We start from the raw sequence: 27516 nt of genomic DNA, 5'->3' as shown, positions 1-27516 counted from the left end.
TCATGTCTAACATTAATTCTCCAACTTAGTAATGATCATTGTGATTTAGCCAGCGAAAATTACTCGAGCGTTAGTTATAAAGTTTAAACAAATACAAGGACATAGCTAAAATATTTTATGGAAATAAAAATTACACACAACCCTCATTATACAATTTATTGAGACTAAAAAAAAAAGCAATTATTAAAAGAGTCCTCGTATTAGAAGTAGTACAACAACCGAACTTGTAACAAAACACAAACACACAAAAATAATTAGTATCACGTCAAAAAGCAAAACAATTATTATTCTTACCTTTCCTGGGTCCAGCGCTAGAGCTGCAATGTCAGCGACCTGGGCCCTATATCTAATCCTATCATGTGTGATACTGTCTGCTGAGCCCTATATCTAATCCTATCATGTGTGATACTGTCTGCTGAGCCCTATATCTAATCCTATAATGTGTGATACTGTCTGCTAAACCGCTGTATCTAATCTTATCCATAGCTTTAGGGTCGTAGTGCTACAGATATGCTGTCTCATATGGATTTTGAAGGCTAAATTTCACTTCGGGGCAGTTGACAATTTTTATTTTTTTTTAAAGTTTTTTGAGGCTGAAAACGCACCCGGAACACGCACCAAAAAATGGACGAAAATGCCTCACATTTATTTCAATGGGAGGCGGAGGCCTTTTTGTTCCGCAAGTGAGTAAAACGGCTGGCGGGAAAAATAAGGGAATTGCCCCATCTGCGCAATTTCTTCAGTAGAAAAAAATGAAACCTGCCGGAACGTTGACAGACGGAAACCATTATCAATGTTTCCTTCACCATTGATATCAATGGCGATGCAAACGGAAGATAATGTTTCACACTGGCTTTCCGTTGCGGGGTTCCACGATGGAAACCTCCGACGGAACCCCTCAACGGAAAGCCAACACTGATGTGAACAGGCCCTTAGTGTAAGGTAACGTGTACTCTTTTGTTTAATCTTGATACACCATATTAGACTTTAAAAAAACAAACGAATGTACCACACTAAACTCGTATTTTTCTTACACAATTTCAGAAAAGAAACATTACACCTAATAATTTGATTGATAATAGTAATAATAGACTTGACACAGTTCATGTTATTTTAATATTTTTATTTTGAGTAGACACAGAACACTGCTTTGGATGACACTCAGAGAGACTTTCTTTGCAAAAATCGTCCAAGGCAAGATCTTCACTGGTCGAGGTACCAGCAACGGCATGATCAAATGGTCTCTTCATTTTTTTCTTCTTTCTGTCCTTCTTCAGGGTCTCTTCTATCTAACACTTACCCTCTGGAATTTGTTGGAAAATGGTAGGCAGTGCATCTTGACGGAGTGTTTGGCAATGTTTGGTTTCCTTATAACAATCTTGGCTGAAATGTAGTGAGCACATGCGGATTTTTTGGCACTTATCTTCAATTATTGTTTGTATCATTTTGTTGATGTCTGTAAAATTCTGACCAGTTTGATTTAGCCATTGTTGTATGCGTTGTGGATCCTTTGGAAAGGAATGCAAGCGGATAGCTATGCTTTGATCCTTTCTGCCTGTCTTACTCAGGCAATTGCTAATAACGCATGAAGGCATTGTATTTATCTGTAATCGCAAAACAAAAAAAATTGACAGAAATCTATTGAAAAAAAAAAAGCATCAAATTAAGCCGCATGCACACGACCGTAAAAACACCCGTTATTGCGGGTCGTAATTCCGACCCGCAATAACGGGCCCATAGACTTCTGTTAGTCACGGGTACCTTCCCGTTTTCTCACGGGAAGGTGCCCGTGCCGTTAAAAAAATAGAACATGTTCTATTTTTTTATTTTACGGGCCGTGCTGCTATACTTTATAATGGCAGCATGGCTCGGAAAAGCGGCCGACTGCCCGTGGCCGCCCGTGCCCGGCCGTGCTGGTAATTACGATTCGTAATTACGAGCACGGTCGTGTGCATGAGGCCCCAAACGGTTAGTTGTAAGAAAGACACTTACCAACGTTTAAGGCCTCATGCACACGACCGTAAAAACTCCCGTTATTACGGGTCGTAATTACGACCCGTAATAACGGGCTCATAGACTTCTATTGGCGACGGGTGCCTTCCCGTTTTCTCACGGGAAGGTGCCCGTGCCGTTGAAAAAGATAGAACATGTCCTATTTCAGGCCATAATAACGGCACGGACAGTCCATAGAAGTCTATGGAGCTCTCGTAATGACGGGTGGCTACATGTGTGCACCCGTCATTACGGCAGCGTTGCTAAGCAACGTCAGTAAATAGTCACTGTCCAGGGAGCTGAAAGAGTTAACTGATCGGCAGTAACTCTTTCAGCACCCTGGACAGTGACTACCGATCAGAATAAACCTGTAAAAAATAAAAATAAAAAACGTTCATACTTACCGAGAACTTCCTGCTTCCTCCAGTCCGGTCTCCCGCCCGTTGCCTTGGTGACGCGTCCCTCTCGACATCCGGCCCGACGTCCTGGATGACGTTTCAGGCCATGTGACCGCTGCAGCCAATCACAGGTCAATCACAGGCTGCAGCGGTCACATGGACTGCCGCGTCATCCAGGGATGTCGGGCTGGATGTGAAGAGAGGGACGCGTCACCAAGACAACGGCCGGGTAAGTATGAATTTCTTTAACTTTTATTACAGAAAGGGCTGTCCCTTCTCTCTATCCTGCACTGATAGAGAGAAGGGGCTGCCGATTAGTGCAGTGCTATTTTGCCGCCAAAAACGTGCCCGTAAATACGGGTGGAATACGGGTGACACCGGACCCATATTTACGGGCACGGGTTCGTAAATACTGGTGCAAAACGGGTCGAATACGTGTGACACCGGACCCGTATTTATGCCAGTATTTACGGGTGGGAAAAAATACGGTCGTGTGCATGAGGCCTAAGAAAAATAAGTTAACGTTTTTACCTTGGTAAGTTGATTGGTTGACATGTACGATGTTATCTGTTTCAGTATTGCCTTCAAAATTGTTTAGAATATACTTACCAAGGCCACAACACATGAACGAATGTACGTCCTAAGATTTATTGATTGCCTAGTGTACAAAATTAATATAACAATTAAAAAATGTTTGATAAGTTTTCCAACGTTGTAATGTAGCCTCAAATTTTTTTAAAACTAGTACTTACCTATTTTTTATCTTTTGTAAGTTTCAAACTAAGATAGAAAATGTGATTTGCTGTCCTTCAAGTAAGCAGAATCCAAGCTGGAAAAAGGGACACAATGTAACATTTCAGTACATGACATAACTACATAACCAAGAATGCAATGCAACACATCACTACATAACCAAGAATGCAATGCAACACATCACTACATAACCAAGAATGCAATGCAACACATCACTACATAACCAAGAATGCAATGCAACACATCACTACATAACAAAGAATGCAATGCAACACATCACTACATAACCAAGAATGCAATGCAACACATAACTACATAACCAAGAATGCAATGCAACACATCACTACATAACCAAGAATGCAATGCAACACATAACTACATAACCAGCAATGCAATGCAACACATCACTACATAACCAAGAATGCAATGCAACACATCACTACATAACCAAGAATGCAATGCAACACATCACTACATAACAAAGAATGCAATGCAACACATCACTACATAACCAAGAATGCAATGCAACACATCACTACATAACCAAGAATGCAATGCAACACATCACTACATAACCAGCAATGCAATGCAACACATCACTACATAACCAAGAATGCAATGCAACACATCACTACATAACCAAGAATGCAATGCAACACATCACTACATAACCAGCAATGCAATGCAACACATCACTACATAACCAAGAATGCAATGCAACACATAACTACATAACCAGCAATGCATAATATATAGGCCTATACACATCTAGGCAAGCATACTATAGAATTTACACAGGGAAAATCAACATGAATGAACATTTGAACAAAAATGAACTTCAAGACTTAGATTTACATACCTGAAAAACTGTGGTTGATGTTGTGTCCAGGAAGGAAACGATGTACAGCGTCCTGCGTCCTCTTTCGTTGCTGGAAAACATTTATTATGATGGATAAAATACGAAGAGGGGGGTGTGTACCCGCGCGGCGCATGCGCAGTTAAATATTTCAAAATGAATGAAGCAGGGAAGGGTGGTGAGGCACGCATGCGCGAGATGTGACCGAGAGTTCGGCAATTAGGGCTGTACAGGCAGAGTACGTGGGCGGAGTCAAGATCGTGAGTCACAAAGCTAAAATGAATTAGCATAAAAGGCGGGAAAACATTTAATGGCTATATTTCGGGCAAGAAGAAGAGGAAGGGAGAGAAGAACACATCAATGCACTATGGACAGCAGCGGGCACTACAGGGTCAGGACGTTTTAAAAGGTAAGCTGGTGATGACAGGATCCCTTTAAGTTGCGTTTCTCTGATAAATCCAATTGTGTTGTAAAAAAAATGGAATAAAGAGGATTTTCTGACAAAAAAAAAATGTAAATTTCACCTCTACTTTGCTCTAAATTTCCGTGAAACACCTAAAGGGTTCATAAACTTTCTAAATGCTGTTGTGAATACTTTGAGGGGTCTAGTTTCTAAAATGGGGTGTTTGATAGGGGTTTCTAATATATGGGCCCCTCAAAGCAACTTCAGAACTGAACTGTAACCTAAAAAAATAAATAAATGATGCAATACTTTGCTTCTTACATTATACTGATAATGAGCCGTGCCCACCCCGAGATGACCCCAGTTTTGACCGTTTGTATAAACGGAGACCCCTATTAGACCGTTTCAGTGCCCGGTTTTCCAAAGCATTCACCCCCAAGAAGTGTATTTCTATTGATGAGTCCCTGGTACATTTTAAAGGGAGGGTTCAAATCCGCGAGTACCTGCCGGGTAAGAGGGCAAGGTATGGAGTGAAGATGTATAAGCTGTGCGAGAGTGCATCAGGGTATACCTACAGATTTAGGATATATGAAGGAAAGGCCACCCCCAAACTAGACTGCATCCTGGACTACAATAGGTACATGGGAGGGGGGGACTTGTCAGATCAAATCCTGAAGCCCTACAGCGCCATGCGGTGTGGTATAAGAAGCTGGCCGGGCACATCATACAGATGGCTTTGTACAATGCGTACGTGCTACGTCGATGTGCAGGCCAGACGGGAACTTTCCTGGAATTTCAAGAGGTGATTATCAAGAACCTAATCTTTAGGGACCAAGAAGGGGGGCACCCAGTACTTCTGGAAGAGGGCCACACGCAATGTACCAGGGCGGCAATACTTTCCAGGAGAAGTTCCCCAAACTGGCAAGAAGGGAAAAAATCAAAAGAGGTGCAAAGTCTGCTATAAGAGGGCGATAAGGGATGACACAATATATCAATGTGACACGTGTCCCCAATAACCAGAGCTCTGTATGAAAGAGTGTTTTAAAATTTATCATACATCCCTTGGTTTATAATTTACCCCAATTTTACTTACCCTGATGCACTCCACACAGCTTATCCCCCCTTGTCTTTCCCCTCTGAGCCCTGCTGTGTGCCCAGGCAGCTGATAACAGCCACATGTAGGGTATTGCCATACCCGGGAGAACCCACATTACAGTTTATGGGTTGTATGTCTCCGGTCAAAATGCTCACTACACCTCTAGATGAATGCCTTAAGGGTGTAGTTTTTAAAACGGTGTCACTTCTTGCAGGTTTCAACTGTACTGGTACCTCAGGGGCTTCTGCATACATGACTTCGCACTAGAAAATCCCCAGTAGGCCAAATGGTGGTCCTTTCCTTCTGAGCCCCCCCATGGGCCTAAACGGCAGTTTATCACCACAAATGGGGTATTGCGGCACTCAGAACAAATTGTGCAACAGAATGGGGTATTTTGTTTCTTGTGAAAATAAGAAATTTTCAGCCAAAACAACATATTATTTGAAAAAAATAATTTTGTTTTCATTCCCAGCCCAATTCAAATAAGTTCTGTGAAAAAACTATGGGGTCAAAATGGTCACAACACCCATAAATGAATTCCTTGAGGGGTGTAGTTTCCAAAATGGGTTCACTTCTGGTGGGTTTCCATTGCTTTGATACCTCTGGGGCTCTGCAAATGCTACATGGCACCCGAAAACCAATCCAGCAAAATCTGGACTCCAAAGAACAAATAGCGCTCCTTTGCTTCTGAGCCCTCCCATGGGCCCAAACAGCAGTTTATCACCACAAATGGGGTATTGCTGCACTCCGGAGAAATTGGGCAACAAAATTGAGTATTTTGTTCCCTGTGAAAATAAGACATTTTTATAAAAAATTACATCTTATTGTAAAAAATGTCATTTTCTTTAATGTCACAGCCCAATTGAAATAGGTGCTGTGAAAAAACTGTGCGGTCAAAATGCTAACAACAACCATAAATGAATTCCTTGAGGGGTGTAGGTTCCAAAATGGGGTCACCTCTGGCGGGTTTCCATTGCTTTGATACCTCTGAGGCAAATGCGACATGGCACCCGAAAACCAATCCAGCAAAATCTGTACTCCAACAAACACATAGTGCTCCTTTCCTTCTGAGCCCTCCCATGAGCCCAAACGGCAGTTTATCACCACAAATGGGGTATTGACACACTAAGGACAAATTGGGCAACAAAATGGGGTATTTTGTTCCCTGTGAAAATAAGAAATTTTGATCACACATGACATTTTATTGGAAAAAATTACATTTTTTTCATTTCACAGCCCAATTCAATTACGTGCTGTGAAAAAACTGTGCGGTCAAAATGGTAACAACAACAACCATAAAGGAATTCCTTGAGGGGTGTAGTTTCGAAAATGGGGTCACTATTGGGGGATTCCTACTGTTTTGGCACCTCAACACCTCTTCAAACCTGGCATGCTGCCTAAAATATATTCTAATAAAAAAGAGGACTCAAAATGCACTAGGTGCTTCTTTGCTTCTGGGGCTTGTGTTTTATTCCACGAGCGCAGTAGAGCCACATGTGGGACATTTCTAAAAACTGCAGAATCTGGACAATACATATTTAGTAGTATTTCTCTGGTAAAACCTTCTGTGTTACAGAAAAAAAAAGGAATAAAATTGAAATTCAGCAAGAAAAATGAAATTTGCAAATTTCACCTCCACATTGCTTTAATTCCTGTGAAATGCCTGAAGGGTTAAAAAACTTTCTAAATGCTGTTTTGAATACTTTGAGGGGTCTAGTTTTTAAAATGGGGTGTTTTATCAGGGTTTCTAATACATAGGCCCCTCAAAGCCACTTCAGAACTCAAGAGGTACCTTAAAAAAAAGGCTTTTGAAATTTTCTTAAAAATATGAGAAATTGCTGTTTATGTTCTAAGCCTTGTAACGTCCAAGAAAAATAAAAGAATGTTCAAAAAACGATGCCAATCTAAAGTAGACATATGGGAAATGTGAACTAGTAACTATTTTGGGTGGTATAACCGTCTGTTTTACAAGCAGATGCATTAAAATTCTGAAAAATGCTATTTTTTCAAAATTTTCTCAAAATTTTGCCATTTTTCACCAATAAACACTGAATATATCGACCAAATTTTACCACGAACATGAAGCCCAATGTGTCACGAGAAAACAATCTCAGAATCGCTTGGATAGGTTTAAGCATTCCGACGTTATTACCACATAAAGTGAAATATGTCAGATTTGAAAAATGGGCTCTGAGCCTTAAGGCCAAAACTAGGCTGCGTCCTTAAGGGGTTAAAATGTTTTGATCTCTGTTGTGCATAATAATTTGAAACAGTGCATTTTGAATTTTTTACTTCTAAAAAAAAATCTGAGATTAGGAGCCCAAACTAGGCTGCGTCCTTAAGGGGTTAAGGAACACTTGGAGCAAGCTCAGGATGCTCAGAGCAGGGTGTATAACCGAACTGCTAAAGTTAGAAATTTTAACTCTGGTGATCGAGTGTTGGTCTTAGTGCCAACCGTAGAAAGCAAATTTCTTGCTAGATGGCAAGGGCCATATGAGATAATTGAAAAGATGGGGGATGTAAATTATAAAGTTTACCAACCAGGTAAAAGGAAGACAGTGCAGTTATACCATGTAAACTTAATTAATCCATGGAAAGAAAGAGAGACCCTCGTGACAGTAAGGACCCCCTATAGTCCTAACCCAGATGTGTATGTGTCAGAATCCCTCGCAAAGCCACAGAAACAGGAGACAAAAGAGTTTGTGCAGAGAAACACAGACGTGTTTTCAGAACTGCCAGGACAGTCCAGTATAATAAAACATGACATTGTGACCGAGCCTCAGGTTCGGGTCCACTTGAAACCCTACAGAGTCCCTGAAGCTCGTAAACAAGCCATATCTGAGAAGGTCAAGAAAATGCTAGACCTTGGGATTATTGAAGAGTCAAAAAGTGAATGGTCAAGTCCCATTGTATTGATTCCGAAACCAGATGGGTCATTGCGTTTCTGTAACGACTTCCGCAAGTTAAATGAGATGTCAAAGTTTGACGCATACCCAATGCCAAGAGTTAACGAGTTAATAGAGAGACTGGGCCATTGAAGGTATTTTTCAACACTTGATTTAACCAAAGGCTATTGGCAAGTACCCCTCACGGAGGGCGCCAAAGAGAAAACTGCGTTCATCACCCCGGATGGTCTGTTTCAATATATTTGTTTACCATTTGGCCTACATGGGGCTCCAGCGACCTTTCAAAGGTTAATGGACATAGTCCTCAAACCCCATCGTCGTAATACTTCAGCATATCTGGACGACATTATAATCTTTAGTGATGACTGGGAAAGCCACTTACCAAAAGTAAAAGCAGTACTAAACTCCCTCAGAGCCGCGGGGTTAACAGCAAACCCAAAGAAATGTTCCTTAGGCTTGGAGGAAGCACGGTATCTGGGGTACATAATTGGGAGAGGGGTGATAAAGCCACAGGTCAACAAAGTTGAGGCTATCCAAAACTGGCCCCAGCCCTCAACCAAAAAGCAGGTCAGAGCTTTTCTAGGAATTGTAGGTTATTATCGCAGGTTCATTCCAAACTTTTTTTAAGCCAAAAAAGAATACCTATAAATTCAAGGTCATATATCAATGAGTATAGTTGCATATATGGGACCCCATGCATAGAAACACCAAAAAGTTATCCCTATATGCTATAATAGGACCAAATCAAACGTATCTTAGAAAAATACAAAATGACTTTATTGAAGACAAACAGCACAGTTGATCAAGACACTTTAAAAATTAACACCCATAAAAACAATGTACAATAGTACACAGAAAATAGACAGTGTTGAATATAGGGCAGGGCAAACAATGGTAGTATAATGCATACTATATCATAGACTATAAAGTATGTATCCTGAGTATAAATATACTGATAATAAACACCACAGCAAAGGCCTATAATATGACCACAAAGATTGTAGGGTAACAGTCATGGAAGAGAAAAAGTCATAAAGACCTCAAGATACGCATACCAAAGACCCACCATGCGCCATTCCACTGCCACAACACTGTCAGAACACCCCAACGCGCGTTTCGCACCTGGCTTCGTCTATGATATAGTATGCATTACATACATAGTTACATATAGTTAGTACGGCTGAAAAAAGACACATGTCCATCAAGTTCAACCAAGGGACGGGAAAAGGGAAGGAAAAATTTCTACACATAGGAGCTAATATTTTTTTGTTCTAGGAAATTATCTAACCCTTTTTTAAAGCCATCTACTGTCCCTGCTGTGACCAGCTCCTGCGGTAGGCTATTCCATAGATTCACTGTTCTCACGGTAAAGAAGGCTTGTCACCTCTGCAGCTTGAACCTTTTTTTCTCCAGACGGAGGGAGTGCCCCCTTGTTTTTTGAGGGGGTTTTACATGGAACAGGCTTTCACCATATTTTTTGTATGTGCCATTAATATATTTATATAAGTTAATCATGTCCCCCCTTAGTCGTCTTTTTTCAAGGCTAAATAGGTTTAATTCTTTCAATCTTTCCTCATAACTTAAATTCTCCATGCCCCTAATTAGCTTCGTTGCTCTTCTTTGTATTTTTTCCAACTCCAGGGCATCCTTTCTATGAACTGGAGCCCAGAACTGAACTGCATATTCTAGATGAGGCCTCACTAATGCTTTGTAAAGTGGCAATATTACATCCCTGTCCCGTGAGTCCATGCCTCTTTTAATACACGACAATATCCTGCTGGCCTTTGAAGCAGCTGATTGACACTGCATGCTGTTATTGAGTTTATGATTTACAAGTACACCCAGATCCTTCTCAACAAGTGACTCCCCCAGTGTAGCTCCCCCTAGGACATATGATGCATGCAGGTTGTTGGTACCCAGATGCATAACTTTACATTTATCTACATTAAACTTCATCTGCCAAGTGGACGCCCAAACACTCAGTTTATTTAAATCCGCTTGCAATTCATGAACATCTTCCATAGACTGAACTATATTACATAGCTTGGTGTCATCTGCAAAAATAGAAATAGTGCTATTAATCCCATCTTCTATATCATTAATAAATAAGTTGAATAATAGTGGTCCCAGCACTGAACCCTGGGGTACACCACTTATTACCGGGGACCATTCAGAGTAGGAATCATTGACCACAACTCTCTGGATACGGTCCTTGAGCCAATTCTCAATCCAAGTACAAACTATATTTTCTAAACCTATAGTCCTTAATTTACCCATTAGGCGTCTATTGGGGGACAGTGTCAAATGCCTTTGCAAAGTCCAAAAACACTAAATCCACAGCGGCCCCTCTGTCTAGACTTCTGCTCACCTCTTCATAAAAACAGATTAGGTTAGTTTGACAACTTCTGTCCTTAGTAAAACCGTGCTGGCTGTCACTTATAATACTATTTATTGTCACATAATCCTGTATATAGTCCCTCAATAGCCCCTCAAACATTTTCCCCACGATGGATGTTAAGCTTACTGGTCTATAATTACCCGGTGAAGACCTAGAGCCCTTTTTGAAAATAGGCACCACATTTGCCCTGCGCCAGTCCCTTGGCACTATACCAGTCACTAGAGATTCTCTGAATATTATGAAAAGGGGGACAGAAATAACTGAACTAAGCTCTTTAAGAATTCTAGGGTGTAACCCATCTGGTCCCGGGGCCTTGTGCACATTTATTTTATTTAATTTAGCTTGGACCATATCAACATTCATCCAATTCAGTATATCAACTGATGTATTAACAGCACTGGCACCGGCTACATCAGCTGCTCTTTCTTCTGTTGTATATACAGAGCTAAAGAACCCATTTAGTAACTCTGCCTTCTCTTGATCCCCTGTGATCAACTCCCCATTACCACTATCTAGGGGTCCTACATGTTCAGACCTTGGCTTTTTAGAATTTATATACTTGAAGAATTTTTTGGGATTTGTTTTACTATCCTTGGCCACCTGCCTTTCATTTTGTATTTTTGCTAATTTTATTACATTTTTACAGATTTTATTAAGCTCTTTATATTTTACAAAGGCTACAGCTGTACCCTCAGATTTGTATTTTTTAAATGCCCTTTTTTTGTCGTGTATTGCCCCTTTCACAGAAGGTGTAAGCCATGTGGGGTTTAATTTGAGTCGTTTATACTTGTTACCTATAGGAATAAATTTTGCACTATAATAACGCAAAGTAGATTTGAAAATCTCCCATTTTTCATTTGTTCCATTATTTGACATTAGTTCTTTCCAGTCCATATCCTGAATTGCCGCCCTCATCCTGGGGAAATTGGCTTTCTTAAAATTAAATGTTTTTGCCCTCCCAGCCTGCGTTTGTTTTTTGCAGTATAGGTAAAATGTAACTATATTATGATCACTGTTACCGAGGTTTTCACGAACATTGACATTCCCAACAAGATCTGCATTATTAGAAATGACCAGATCCAACAGAGCTTCACCTCTAGTCGGGTCTTCCACAAACTGGCCCATAAAATTTTCCTGCAACAGGTTGAGGAAATGTCTCCCCTTTGCAGTTGAAGCTGAACCATGACACCAATTAATATCCCGGAAATGAAAATCTCCCATTATCACTACAGTACCCGCCTGTGCAGCCCGCTCCATCTGTTTATATAGCTGAACTTCCATCTCCTCAGTTATATTGGGGGGTCTATAGATTACACCAAAAGTAATTTTTTCAGTGTTTACCTCCCTTTCTAGTTCCACCCACAAGGTTTCAACCTCCTCACAGTATTCACCCACTATTGTCTCTTTCACACTCGCCTTCATATCATTTCTCACATACAGACATACACCACCACCTTTCCTATTTGTCCTGTCTTTCCGAAAAAGTGTAAAACCCTGTAGATTTACAGCCCAGTCATGTGAAGAGTCCAGCCATGTTTCAGCAACACCAACTATATCTATATTTTCTTCCAGTATCAAGGCCTCCAGCTCCCCCATTTTGCTTGCTAGACTTCTGGCATTTGTGAACATACACTTTAACTTGCCTGTCAGTTTTTCACTTTTATTATCAGAAATGTGATTTGACATTAATTGGGCCTTTTTATTTACACTGATGTTTTGTAACGAAAGAATCTCCTTATCTTGTTGTCTAGTCCTCTCCCCACATTCTGTTTCTCCCCCCACCAATATAGTCTGACCCCTCTCTAACCTGGCTACCCCTTTTTTTTCTACATTGACCTCCCTCCTCAGCCCTAGTTTAAATACTCCACCACCCCAGCTGGAATTCTCTCCCCCAGCACAGCGGACCCCCTTCCATTTAGGTGCAAATCATCTGCAGAATACAGTTTGTACCCCAATGAAAAGTCAGCCCAGTGCTCTAGGAACCCAAATCCTTCTCCTCTACACCAAGACTTCAGCCATGCATTTAACTTCCTGAGCTCCCGCTGTCTTTCCTGTGATTATACTACCATTGTTTGCCCTGCCCTATATTCAACACTGTCTATTTTCTGTGTACTATTGTACATTGTTTTTATGGGTGTTAATTTTTAAAGTGTCTTGATCAACTGTGCTGTTTGTCTTCAATAAAGTCATTTTGTATTTTTCTAAGATACGTTTGATGTGGTCTTATTATAGCATATAGGGATAACTTTTTGGTGTTTTATTCCAAACTTTGCCAGCACAGCAGCGCCCCTGACAGATCTTACCAAGGGAAGTAAGTCTGTCATGGTCAAGTGGGACACGAAGGCTGAAAGCGCCTTTCAAGAGTTGAAACTGGCCCTGTGTAACCAACCAGTCTTAGTCACTCCTGACTTCAAAACAGAGTTTGTTGTCCAAACGGATGCTTCTAATGTGGGGCTCGGAGCAGTTCTGTCACAAGAGGTGGGTGGTGAGGAACATCCTGTGACCTATTTGAGCAGAAAACTTACCCTGGCTGAGAAAAACTATAGCATAGTTGAACGGGAGTGCTTGGAAATTAAGTGGGCACTTGAGTCCCTGAGATATTATTTATTGGGTCGTCGGTTTAGGTTGGTTACAGACCACTCTCCTCTTACGTGGATGTGTCAAGCTAAAGAGAGAAATGCAAGAGTTACACGGTGGTTTCTTACTTTGCAGAACTTCAAATATACTGTGGAACACAGAGCAGGAAAACTGCAGAGCATTGCTGACGCTTTGTCTAGGACACACTGCCTTGTAGCTAAATGTGTCCGATCCCACGGGCTCGAACAGAGGAAGAGGGTATGTGAGACAGTGACAGGTAAAGTCATTGAGGGAAGGTACATTTCCCCAAGAATCCTGTCATATGTATCCTAGGCTCCAGGGAATGAGTAGTTCTTGCAATAGAAAGCTCTAGCTTTCCAATCTCGGCTTAAGGAAAAGCCGGAAAAAAGGTCCTGGAGTTGGATTGGAGAAGAGCAGGGCGGGTTCCCCAATCCCTAGTCCATCTCTGTTTGTAGGACAAGGCTGCTGCTCAATTAGCTGCACCTGTAGCCTGTGTATAAAAAGGTGCAGACACAGTGTGTGTGAGTCTCACCCCTGACTCAGACTGGAGACTACTAAGGCTGGAGTAGCCTGTATTCTATGTGAGTAAAGACCTGTGTTACTTTGTGTCCAGTGCCTGGTAGGAAGGCACTTGGTATAGTTAGATAATATCTTGTTTAGTTAGTGCTCAAACGAGCAGGATTTATTTTGTATTTTGCCTTGTTGTACAAGAGGCTGTTTCTTTGACAAGAATAAAAACACAGGCAAAGCCCTGTTATGACTTTTAATGCACAGTGTCCCTGTCTCTGGCTACAAAGAAACCGCTGTACCAACCTCTCCTGATGCTAAACCCTCACAATATATATATATATATATATATATATATATATATATATATACATATATATATATACATATATATATATATATAGAGAGAGAGATAGATATATGTCGACATATCTATATTTATAGATTTGCATACATGTATTTTTTTCCTCATTGTAATATAGTTTTGCGTATGTATTTATGGCACTAATCCTTGCAATAACAAACACACATGTCAAAGGACAGGGTGACAGAACTGTGCCGTCAACTGTTTATGACAGTTGAATGGCACAGTAAGACGGCAGGGGACCAATCACAGCGGTCCCCGGCCGGAAAATGTTGTGATTGGTCAGTCACTGCAGACTGACCAATCACAGCTCCATGAGGTGGTGTATGTGGTGGCGCTGGCTCTGAAGCTGACCCAATACCAACACCGCCGGTTATCGGCTCTCCGACACCCTGCTGTAATGGCCAGGACCGGAGCTAGGCTCCGATCCGGCCGATTAACTCCTTAAATGCAGCGGTCAAAGCGATCGCTGCATCGAAGTGTCTTCTAGCCTGTCGGCAACCATGATGGTTGCCACGGGCGCGGGTGTCAGCTGTTTGTCACAGCTGATATCGTGCGCTAACGGCCAGGACCGGAGCTAGGCTCCGATCCGGCCGATTATCCCCTTAGATCGCACCCTATGGTTGCTAATGGCAACCATCGGCACCCGCGGGGGTTCCAATGGTTGCTATGGCAACCGTAGACTAACAATCGCTTCCTAGTACGGAAGCCTATTATGCCCCGGCTATTAGGCCCTGGCTTGCTGTCAGTGAATAGCTGACAGCTCTAATGCAGTGCACTATGTAGGTAGTGCAGTGTATTAGAATAGCGATCAGGGCTTCATGACTTTAAGTCCCATAGTGGGACAAAAAAAAAGTTAAAACAAGTTAATAAAAATGTTGTCAAAAAGTTTCATGTTAAAAAACACTAACAGCCTTTTTTCCCATAATAAGTCTTTTATTATAGGGAAAAACGGAAAACATAAAAAAAAGTACACATATGTGGTATCCCAGGTCCGTAACGACCCGAACTATAAAATTATCATGCTATTTTACCTTTATGGTAAACACCGTAAAAAAATAATATAAAAAACTATCCCAGAATCGCTGTTTGTTAGTCGCTACCCCTCCCAAAACAGAATATAAAAATGGATCTAAAAGTTGCATGTACCCCAAAATTATACCATTAAAAACTGCAGCCCGTACCGCAAAAAACAAGCCCTCCCACAGCTTTTTCGACGGAAAAATAAAAAAGTTATGGCTCTCAGAATATGGCGACACAAAAAATAAATAATTTGAAACAAATTTTATTTTATTGTGCAGACGCTGCAAAACATAATAAAAACTATATACGTATGGTATCGCCGTAATTGTACCGACCCGCCGTAAAAAAAAATAAAAAACATCAGAATTGCTGGTTTTTGGTCACCTTGCTTGACAAGAAATGAAATAAAAAGTGATCAAAAAAATCGCATGTACCCCAAAATGGAACCAATGAAATCTACAGATTGTCCCGCTACAAACAAGCACACAGCTCCAGTGGAGAAAAAATGAAAAAGTTCTGGCTCTCAGAATATGGTGATGCAAAATGTGCAGTGTCCAAAAGTGGATAACATCTGGCATCATTTATCAGTGCGACTCTGGCCACATATCTATGAAATATTATTTATTTACCCCATTATTATACCCTCTTATTATGCCCTGATGTACTCCGGACAGCTTACATATGCCCCCACATCATAAATTGAAATACCAGCAAAACCCCAAACAAAACTACCACTAAGCAAAATCTGCGCTCTAAAAGCCATATGGCTCTCCTTCCATTCTGAGCCCTGCAGCGTGCCCAAACAGCAGTTTACGTCCACAGATCTGGCATCACCATACCCGGGAGAACCCGCTTAACAGTTTGAGGTATTTGTCTTCAGTGGCACGAACTGGGCACAACATATTGTGTACTAAAATGGCATATACCTGTGGAAATTTGCAATTTTCATTTTGCTCTCAGCATTCATTTCTAATAAAAAAACAACAAACCTGTGTGGTCAAAATATCACTATAGCCCTTAATAAAATTCCTTGAGAGGTGCAGTTTCCAAAATGGGAGTGACTACTTGGGGTTTGTTTTACTATTTGACCCCAGAGCCCTGTCATTGTGGGCTAAAGCTGTGAAAATCACCAAAATAGGCCTCACACGCACCTTTCACTCCTAAGCCCTGCCATATATCCAGGCAAATTATAAATGTCTTGAGGGGTGTAGTTTACAAAATGGGGTCACTTCTCAGGATTTTACACTATACACTGGTACCTAAGGGAGCTCTGCAAATGCGACATGGCGCCCGTACACTAGTCCAGCAAAATCTGCGCTCTAAAGGCCAAATGGTTCTCCTTAAATCCTGAGCTCTGCTGAGTGCCCAAACAGCAGTTTAGGGCCACATATGGGGTATTGCCGTATTCGGGAGAAATTGGGTAACAAATTGTGTGTTGTTTTTTCCCCTTTTTACTACTTGTGGAAAAAAAAAATTAGGTGCACAACTACATATTTTTGGGAAAAAATAATATTTTTAATTTTCACTGCCTCATTCTAATTCAATCGATGAAACACCTGAGGGATCAAAATGCTCACTACACCCCTAGATGATTACCCTGACGGGTATAGTTTCCAAAATGCAGCCACTTCTCAGGGGTTTCTACTGTACTGGTACCTCAGGGACTCTGCAAATTCGACGTGGCGCCCAAAAAACAATCAACCAAAATCTGCATGTCAAGTAGCACTCCTGCCATTATGAGTCCTGTCGTGTGTCCAAGCAGCAGTTTATTACCACATATGGGGTATTGCCGTACTCAGGAGAAATTGCTTTACAATTGTTTTCTCCTTTATTCCTTGTGAAAATGTAAAAAATGCAACATTTTAGTGGAAAAAAAGTAGATTTTCATTTTCACTGCCTAATTCCAATAAATTCAGCAAAAAAACTGTGGGATCAAAATGCTCGTTATACCGCTAGATCAATTCCACGAGGGGTGTAGTTTCCCAAATGGGGTCACTTTTGCGGGGGTTTGCACTATTTTGGCCCCTCAGTGGCTTTGCAAATGTGACATGGCGCCGCAAACCATTCCAGCAAAACTTGAGCTCCAAAAGTCAAATGGCACTCCATACATTCTAAGCCCCGCCGTGTTTCCAAACAAGAGTTTATTACCACATGTGGGGTATTGCTGTACTCAAAAGAGTTTGCTTTACAAATGTTGGGGTGCTTTTTCTCCCTTATCTATGCTAAAAATGAAAAACCTACATTTTATTAGAAAAAAATTAGATTTTCAATTTCACTTCATAATTCTCATAAATTCTGCAAAAAATGTGTGGGGTCAAAATGCTAACTATACCCCTAGAAATATTCCTTGAGGGGTGTACTTTCAAAAATGGGTCGCTTTTGGGGGTTTTCAGCTGTTTTGGTCCCTCCAGGGCGTTGCAAACTCGACATGGCACTGAAAACCATTCCAGCAAAATCTGCTCTCCAAAATCGAAATGGTGCTCTTTCCCTTGTGAGCCCTGCCGTGGGTCCAAACAGCAGTTTATTACCACATATGTTGCATTGCCGTAATTGGGAGAAGATGCTTTACAAATGTTGGGGTGATTTTTTCTCATTTATTCCTGGTAAAAATTAAAAATGTCTTAGTTTTTTTTTAGAAAAAAGTAGATTTTCATTTTTACAGACCAATTCCAATAAGTTTAGTAAAAAAACTGTGGAGTCAAAATGCTAACTATACCCCTAGATACATTTCTTGAGGGGGGAATTTTCCAAAATGGGGTCACTTTGAGGGGTTTCCACTGTTTTGGCACCACAAGACCTCTTCAAACCTGACATGGTGCCTAAAATATATTCTAAAAAAGGCGGCCCCAAAATCCACTAGGTGCACCTTTGCTTCTGAGGCCTGTGTTTCAGTCCAGTAGCACACTACAGTCACATGTGGGTTATTTCTAAAACCTTCAAAATCTGGGCAATAAATATTAAGTTGTGTTTCTCTGGTAAAACCTTCTGTGTTAAAGTTTTTATTTTATTACCAATGAATTTTGGCAAAAAAAAAGAAAATTGTAAATTTCCCCTCTACTTTGCTTTAATTCCTGTGAAACACCGAAAGAGTTAAAACACTTTCTGAATGCTGTTTTGAATGCTTTGAGGGGTCTAGTTTTTAAAATGTGGTGATTTATGGGGACTTTCTAATATATAAGGCCCTCAAAGCCACTTCAGAACTGAACTGGTCTCTGAAAAAATGGCTTTTTTAAATTTTCTTGAAAATTTGAGAAATTGCTGCTAAAGTTCTAAGCCTTGTAACAGCCCAGAAAAATAAAAATACTTTTAAAAAACGATGCAAACATAAAGTAGACATATGGAAAATGTTAACTAGTAACTATTGTGTGTGGTATTACTATCTGTCTTAGGAGCAGATACATTTAAATTTAGAAATATGCACATTTTTGCACATTTTCTCTGTATTTTGTGTTTATTCACAAATAAACACTGAATATATTGACCAAATTTTACCACTAACATAAAGTACATTGTGTCACGAGAAAATAAACTCAGAATCACTTGGATACATAAAAGCATTCCAGAGTTATTACCACATAAAGGGACACATGTCAGATTTGAAAAAATTAGCTGTGTCACCACATTATAAGTAACCTATCTCCTACATAAGGAGATCGGCGCTATAAAGTAGGTGACAGCAGTGCTTTTTATTTAGAAAAACAATCTATTTTTACCACGTTAGGAGCGATTTTAGCTTTATGCAGATTACTTTCTTAAAGGGAAGGTGTCATGAATTTTTTTTTTATATAATATTGCTTTTAGTTTGATATTAAAATAAACTTTATTTATTTGTGTTCTTGTGTTGTACTTTTTACTTTATTCTTACTTTTACTTCTCTATGGGGGCTGCCATTTTTTTTTTCATCTCTGTATGTGTCGATTAACGACACATACAGAGATGGAATACGGCACATACATCCCCAAAGAGAATGCCATATGTTCAAGGCAGCGAAGACGCAAGGTATAGGACCAGAGGCGGCAGCGGCGGCAGGAGCAGGTAAGTTATGTTTGTGTATGTGATGTGTGTATTATGTTTGTGTATGTTCGTGTTATACTTTCTGATTACCACTGTATCTAATCCTCCTACACTGTGCATTCGCTCAGAAAATGGCGGCACACAGTGTAGGAGGTTTGAAGATTCAACCCTCTCCTTCTCCTGGCACTAGCCAGGATAAGGGAGGGGGAATTGTGTGAGGACACTAGAGCGAGTGTGTCTACCCCAAATTTGCAGCATAAAGCAATGAGGCTGCTTTACCACATTGCCAGTGCTGCAATTTTGGGAATTGATCCCTCTAGTGACCAGCACATTGAAATGTTATAAATTAGAATCTAATTTATAATAATTCCTGACATGTGAAAAAATAAAAAAAATTAAAACAATGTGTAATCACTTATATACTAACTGTTTAACTGAAAAAAATTCTAGCGACACATTCCCTTTAATGCCCAACTGGGCGTGTTTTTACTTTAGACCAGGTGGGCGTTGTACAGAGGAGTGTATGATGCTGACCAATCAGCGTCATACACTTCTCTCCATTCATTTAGTCAGCGCATAGGGATCAGTATGAGCTGTCTTAAACTAACACATTAACGTTACTGAAGTGTTTAGACAGTGAACAGACATTCCTTCCAGCCAGGACGGGATGTCTATTCACAATGCCGAAACTTCGCTAACGTTTCTGTGGGATTTACAGCAGAGCAAAGCGTAATCTCGCTGTAACCTGTCATTTACAGCGTGATCTTGCGAGATTACGCTTGCTCTACTGTAAGTACCACAGAAACATTAGCGAAGTGTCGGGATTTTGAATAGACATCCCGTCCTGGCTGGCTGCCACCCCTGATGAAGCCTCGGTGAAACGTGCGTCGGGTCAGCAGTGATGGTCCGGTCTTGGTCCGTCTAATATCATCATTATCTATATGTGTATGTATACATTCAATGTCAGTCATATTATATTATCATCAGGGGCGTAACTAGGAAAGACTGGGCCCCCTGTAGATAACGCCATACAGTCCCCCCTGTAGATAACGCCATACAGTCCCCCCTGTAGATAACGCCATACAGTCCCCCCTGTAGATAACGCCATACAGTCCCCCCTGTAGATAACGCCATACAGTCCCCCCTGTAGATAACGCCATACATCCCCCTGTAGATAACGCCATACAGCCCCCCTGTAGATAACGCCATACATCCCCCTGTAGATAACGCCATACAGCCCCCTCTGTAGATAGCGCCATACATCCCCCCTGTAGATAACGCCATACAGCCCCCTCTGTAGATAACGCCATACAGCCCCCCCTGTAGATAACGCCATACAGCCCCCTTTGTAGATATCTACTGGGGGGACTTTTTGGCGTTATCTACAGAGGGGGCTGTATAGCGTTATCTACAGGGGGGCTGTATGGCGTCATCTACAGAGGGGGACTGTATGGCGTTACCTACAGGGGGGGGCTGTATGGCGTTACCTACAGGGGGGGGGGCTGTATGGCGTTACCTACAGGGGGACTGTATGGCGTTACCTACAGGGGGGACTGTATGGCGTTATCTACAGGGGGGACTGTATGGCGCTAACGCCATACAGTCCCCCACTGTAGGGTACGCCATACAGTCCCCCACTGTAGGGTACGCCATACAGCCCCCCTGTAGGGAACGTCATACAGCGCCCCCCCTGTAGGGAACGCCGTACAGCCCCCCCCTGTAGGGAACGCCATACTGCCCCCCCTGCAGCGAACGCCATACAGCCCCCCCCTGCAGGGAACACCATACAGCCCCCCCCTGTAGGGAACGCCATACAGCCCCCCCCTGCAGGGAACGCCATACAGCCCCCCCTGCAGGGAACACCATACAGTCCCCCCCTGCAGGGAACACCATACAGCCCCCCCCCCTGTAGGGAACGCCATACAGCGTCCCCAACCCCCCACAAAAATTCGACCTACAGTGTGTGCTACAAATAACATGCATCCCCTATCCACAGGATAGGGGATACATGTGTGATCGCTGGCAGCGATAGGGAGAACGGGGGACTGAAAGTCCCCCAAGCTCTCCATGACTAACCTCTGACTACCGGGGTCTGCGCAGCTCAATAAAAATGAAAGGAGCGCGGGTCACGCATGCGCACAAGCGCGCCCGGCGCTCCATTCATTTCTACGGAGCTGCCGACACAGACCCCGGAAGTCCGAGGTTTGTGATGGAGAACTTCAGGGGACTTTCAGTCCCCCATTCTCCTTATCGCTGCCAGCGATCACACATGTATCCCCTATCCTGTGGAGAGGGGATACATGTCTTTTGTTTAATGGCAGAGCTGGGAGATACCTCCCTGCTCTGCCGTAGTCTTCAGTGGCGTCCCGCTGTAGCAGCCGTAGCGGCTGCTAGCGGAGCCTCCGGCCATGGTGGGGGGCCGTGCCGGCGGGCCCCCTCATGCCACGGGCCCCGTAGCAGCCGCCACGGCTGCTACGGCGGTAGTTACGCCACTGATAATCATATATACAGATTTATTGCAATGTGCATTTGTTACCAGTAGTTCACTATTTCTTTTGGATACTAATTTTATATGTGCTGACTAGTGTATTTGCAATCCTTCTGAAGGACCTTGACACTGTGCATTTACCTTTATCATCCACTGCTCAGTTTTTCTGACTCCATTTATCCCTGTGAGGGCTCTGTTGCTTTCTTGTTTTTTAAATTAATGTTTAGGTATTTTAAGTCTCATCAATAAAGTATTTTGTATATATATTTTTTTAATATATGGTCATGATTGTTTCTTGGTTGGATTATTATCGATTCACTATGACCGCATTATACTAGGTTTTTTTTTTCTCGGTTTCCTTAATCTCTTTGCAGCACACACATAGAGCAACATGGGGGACATTACACAGCAGTAATGAGCAGTGTAGATTTGCATCCATCAATAGAGTGAGATAAAATAGTCACATCTCTCTGTAAGGGTATGTTCACACACACACTATTTACGGACGTAATTCGGGCGTTTTTGCCCCGAATTACGTCCGAAATAGCGGCTCAATAGCGTCGGCAAACATCTGCCCATTCATTAGAATGGGTCTTACGATGTGCTGTGCAGACGGTATTTTTTTTTACGCCCCACTTTCAAAGGGTGGGGCGTAAAAAAGACGCCCGCGTCAAAGCAGTGCCAGTCACTTCTTCAGACGTAAATGGAGCCGTTTTCCATGGACTCCATGGAAAACCAGCTCCATTAAACGTCCGTAATGGACGCAGCAAAAAGCGCCTCAACATGCCATTACTGCTGAAATTACGGTGCTGTTTTCTCCTGAAAACAGCCCTGTCATTTCAGCCGTTACGGACGCTGCCGTGTGAACATACCCTTACTCTGCTCCTGCTCCTTTCTCCCCCTTTCGTCTTAATAGATTTCCATGGGCAGCATGTAACCTGATCCTCCAGTGTATAGAGAGTAAGGGTATGTGCACACACACTAATTACGTCCGTAAGTGACGGACGTATTTCGGCCGCAAGTTCCGGACCGAACACAGTGCAGGGAGCCGGGCTCCTAGCATCATAGTTATATACGATGCTAGGAGTCCCTGCCTCTCTGCAGGACAACTGTCCCGTACTGTAATCATGTTTTCAGTACGGGACAGTAGTTCCACGGAGAGGCAGGGACTCCTAGCATCGTACATAAGTATGATGCTAGGAGCCCGGCTCCCTGCACTGTGTTCGGTCCACTACTTGCGGCCGAAATACGTCCGTCAATTACGGACGTAATTAGTGTGTGTGCACATACCCTAAGGCTGGGTTCACACAACCTATTTTCAGACGTAAACGAGGCGTATTATGCCTCGTTTTACGTCTGAAAATAGGGCTACAATACGTCGGCAAACATCTGCCCATTCATTTGAATGGGTTTGCCGACGTACTGTGCAGACGACCTGTTATTTACACGTCGTCGTTTGACAGCTGTCAAACGACGACGCGTAAAAATACAGCCTCGTCAAAAGAAGTGCAGGACACTTCTTTGGACGTTTTTGGAGCTGTTTTCTCATAGACTCCAATGAAAACAGCTCCAAAAACGGACGTAAAAAACGCCGCGAAAACGGCGTGAAAAACGCCGCGAAAAATGCGAGTTGGTCAAAAAACGTCTGAAAAGCAGGGTCTGTTTTCCCTTGAAAACAGCTCTGGATTTTCAGACGTTTTTGGTCACTACGTGTGCACATACCCTTAAGGATCAGTGCAGGAGATGGGGAGGGGGAGAAGTGTCTCATAAGTGGAAAAATAAGCATTTTTCTCTAATAATATATATTAGAAAGTTTATTATATTCGCTTGTACTACTGATTTATGCGAAGTTTGTTGAAATGCTTTTCACACACTAGCAAGCACTTTTTTTCCCAATGTAATTGATGCGTAAAACCCGGACAGCACACGGATGTGCACCTGTGTGCTGTCCGTGGCTTTCACGCATCCATTGACTTCAGTGGGCAGCTAGGTGCGTGAAATTGCCCCAATATAGGACAGGCAGTGAGTTTAACCGGATGAATACTCACTGCGTGAAAACTCACACATGTGTGAATAGCCCCATTGTAATCAATGGGGCCGTGTGATATGTGTTATTGCAACGAGATTCACGCTCGTGGGAATGAGCCCTTAGACATTCCTCTCAAGTGATAATTGTTATCGCTATGACTGTAGCGTGTGATGGGTGTCGCTAGATAAGCAGTCAGAGGATTTTATGCTGAAGATCGAGTACAGATCAGACAAGGACAGTATAAAATGTACACACTTAACCCGTTAGTGACCGGCCCATCGTGTTTCTACGTTGGTCACTAACGGGCCTTATTCCGATGCCATAGACTTTTTACGTCGCGGCATCGGAATAAGTAAACAGAGCAGGGAGCTGTCAGATCTCCCTGCTCTCAGCTGCTAGAGGCAGCTGAGGGCTGGGAGCGTCCCTGCTCTGCCGTGTGAGATCGATATTAGGGTATGTTCACACGGCCTATTTACGGACGTAAATCGGGCGTTTTTGCCCCGAATTACGCCCGAAAATAGCGCCTCAATAGCGCTGACAAACATCTGCCCATTGAAAGCAATGGGCAGACGTTTGTCTGTTCACACGAGGCGTATATTTACGCGCCGCTGTCAAATGACGGCGCGCAAATAGACGCCCGCGTCAAAGAAGTGACCTGTCACTTCTTTGGCCGTAATTGGAGCCGCTATTCATTGACTCCAATGAATAGCAGCGCTAATTACGGCCGTAATTGACGCGGCGTTCAAGCGCCTGCACATGCCGGTACGGCTGAAATTACGGGGATGTTTTCAGGCTGAAACATCCCCGTAATTTCAGCCGTTACGGACCCCCGCCGTGTGAACATACCCTTAGTATCGATCTCACACGTTTAACCCCTCAGATCCGGTGCTCAATAGCGAGCGCCGCATCTGAGTGGTTTTGGAGAGAGGGAAGGAGCTCCCTCTCTCTCCCACCGACACCCGGCGATACGATCGCCGAGTGTCTGTGTCTCTAATGGCAGCCGGGGGTCTAATAAAGGCCCCCAGGTCTGCCTGGAGCGACTGCCTGCTAGATCATGCCGCAGGCATGACCTAGCAGATGCCTGTCCGTGTTAAACGGCCAGGCAGTAATACACTGCAATACAAAAGTATTGCAGTGTATTATAAATGCGATCGCAGAATCGCATATTATAGTCCCCTAGTGGGACTAGTAAAAAAGTGAAAAAAAAGTTTAATAAAGTTAATTAAAAAAAAAATTTGAAAAAAAATGAAAAACCCAGCTTTTCCCCTTACAAACTGCTTTGCTATTAAAAAAACAAAATAAAGTTAAAAAGTTACACATATTTGGTATCGCCGCGTCCGTAACGACCCCGACTATAAATCTATTACATTATTTAACCCGCACGGTGAACGCCGTAAAAAAAATAATAAAAAACTATGGAAAAATTGCTGTTTTCTGTGAATACTGACTTTAAAAAAATTTAATAAAAAGTGATCAAAAAGTCGCATCTACTCCAAAATGGTACCAATAAAAACTTCAAGTCGCCCCGCAAAAAAAAATCCCTCATACAACCGCATCGGCGAAAAAATAAAACCGTTACGGCTCTTCAAATATGGAGACACAAAAACAAATTATTTTGAAAAAAAAGCGTTTTTACTGTGTAAAAGTAGTAAAACATACAAAAACTATACAAATTTGGTATCGTTGCAATCGTAACAACCCGCTGAATAAAGTTATTGTGTTATTTATACCACACGGTAAACGGCGTAGATTTAGGATGCAAAAAAGAGTGGCGAAATTTCAGATTTTTTTCTATTCCCCCCCAAAAAAAAGTTAATAAAAGTTAATCAATAAATAATATGTACCTAAAAATGGTGCTATTAAAAAATACAACTTGTCCCGCAAAAAACAAGACCTTATACAGCTATGTCGACACAAAAATAAGAAGGTTATAGCTCTTGGAATGCGACGATTGAAAAACGTAAAAAATAGCTTGGTCATTAAGGTCCAAAATAGGCTGGTCATTAAGGGGTTAATTGATGTTTGTTTGTGGTGCAAGTGCTTTGTGTGACTTTTTTGATGCAATCCAGACACTGATTAATGTCCAGGTGATGGATTCAATAAATGGCCTAATTAGACGAAAAGGGGTGATGGGATAAGCTATTGCCCATCTCCTCACTCATTTTCTGAAAAATAAACCCCCCCCAATATGTGACAATAAGAGAGCAAATATGTTCTCTAATTGATAAGGGAGGTGATAACATGAAGAAAAGTTCATGTTACCCCTCTCCCTGGAGTCATTTAAACAGGGCCAGGAGATGGATCACTGCTTCACCTCTGCCTGCACGCTGCAAACACCCCCTCCCGCTGCCCACCTTTTCCTCCTTCACAAGGACTGAAGTAAGAACTGCGCATAAATGCAGCTCCCTCTTCAACCTGCCCTAACCTGTGTTACAGTCGTTAGTAGCAAGGGTGTATCAGAAACCTCTATGGCTACTAAATTGCCTTCTTGCCAGGATTTATGAGATATGTCCTTGGCAAGAGAAGGGTTAGATTTATGTCTATGCAGGCAACCAAAATTTTGGTATTTCATTCTATGTCTATGCAGGGAATTTGGAGTTATGAAGATGTATTACAAAATAAATCAACACAGATTTTTTCGGACATATTTAGATTGAAAGAACAAAATGGTTTTCAAATTTATCTTTACAGTTTAGGTTCACCTTTGATGACTCAATGCTAATATATTGGAGAATTGCATATATAATAATTCCATAATATGTTCTTATCAGGACGACTCCCTTTACAAGTCATCATTGCCTTATGAATCCAGGGAAATGTAATTTATGAAATTTGAATTCCCTTCAGCTTCCTCTGTCACCTGACGTCTCGTGACTGTGATGTAAAGTTATTGGGAGTACTACCGTACTTTTATTGTTTATTCTGAACTCTGCGCATGTTCACCTTGCACACATTCCTAAGTCGTTACAAACACATACCAACTTCTATGTTTCAGTCTGAAGCGAACACTTGTAAAACCTGTTCGCTCCTTTCCTGCGGTACTAAACGTGTATCCGACTCAGTCCCTGTCTGTCCTTACATTCATTCTCGCCTTTCCTGTTTTCTGCCAACCAATCCTTGTACTCAAGTTATGGCAAGCTTTTTTTTTTCTTGTATGCTTCAGGATTAAGGAACTGTTTCTTTAGAAAGTTGTTCTTGATTGTGAAAAGCAGGAAGCTGGGGCCACTGCAAGGCCTTATCACATGTATCTGGATGTCATTTTCTGTACACTGCCCAGCCTTGACACAGATACACAACATGAGCACACCGGGTAAGTGTTACTGAGTTTCTATGTTAAAAAGCAAGCGTGGCTTGTAGATGTATTGTAGCAAATGATGAGAATGTGTTGGTAACAGGTAAATGGAAATGCAGTTTGGGAAATAGCGTCTAGTGCTACAATAAGTATCACAATGGTGTCTAATAGTCCTGGACTACGGATATACTGTTTTAGATTGATTATTCATAGTCCACCTGCCTGTATAACATGGAAAGCAATCTGATCACAATGAATGAATGAATGAATATACCTGCCTTGTTTCTTTAACCATAGTTTGACATAGTAACCTCTGGAAATAATGAAGTTTGTATCATCTACATTCTCCGTTGTGGGCTGAGGTGCACAACATCTGTTCATTGCTTCTCTGATTAGAAA

General features: G+C 42.0%; 1 protein-coding gene and 1 long non-coding RNA gene across 3 annotated transcripts in view; one reads left to right on the top strand and one right to left on the bottom strand.

Moving 5' to 3' along the window:
• Positions 1–1138: 1138 nt before the first annotated feature.
• On the bottom strand, positions 1139–27498 carry LOC142742983 (uncharacterized). 2 transcript variants are annotated; one of them, XR_012881471.1, is made up of 5 exons: positions 27392–27498; positions 4003–4072; positions 3143–3219; positions 3000–3048; positions 1139–1604 (listed from the first exon to the last, which is right to left on the bottom strand). It is a non-coding gene; the product is annotated as an uncharacterized LOC142742983 (long non-coding RNA). The 2 variants fall into 2 exon arrangements; XR_012881470.1 differs by having other exon boundaries at positions 27396–27498.
• SH3D21 (SH3 domain containing 21) overlaps positions 26835–27516 on the top strand; it is a 91893-nt gene continuing 91211 nt past the window's right edge. Inside the window, exon 1 of the mRNA XM_075853276.1 lies at positions 26835–27135. Within this exon, the coding sequence (XP_075709391.1) occupies positions 27078–27135 (58 nt within the window). The 5' untranslated portion in view covers positions 26835–27077. The remainder of the gene's footprint in view (positions 27136–27516) is intronic.

The sequence above is a fragment of the Rhinoderma darwinii genome, chromosome 2 (genome assembly GCF_050947455.1).
Source record: "Rhinoderma darwinii isolate aRhiDar2 chromosome 2, aRhiDar2.hap1, whole genome shotgun sequence".
NCBI lineage: Eukaryota > Metazoa > Chordata > Amphibia > Anura > Rhinodermatidae > Rhinoderma > Rhinoderma darwinii.
This window is presented reverse-complemented; position numbering and strand designations above follow the sequence as displayed.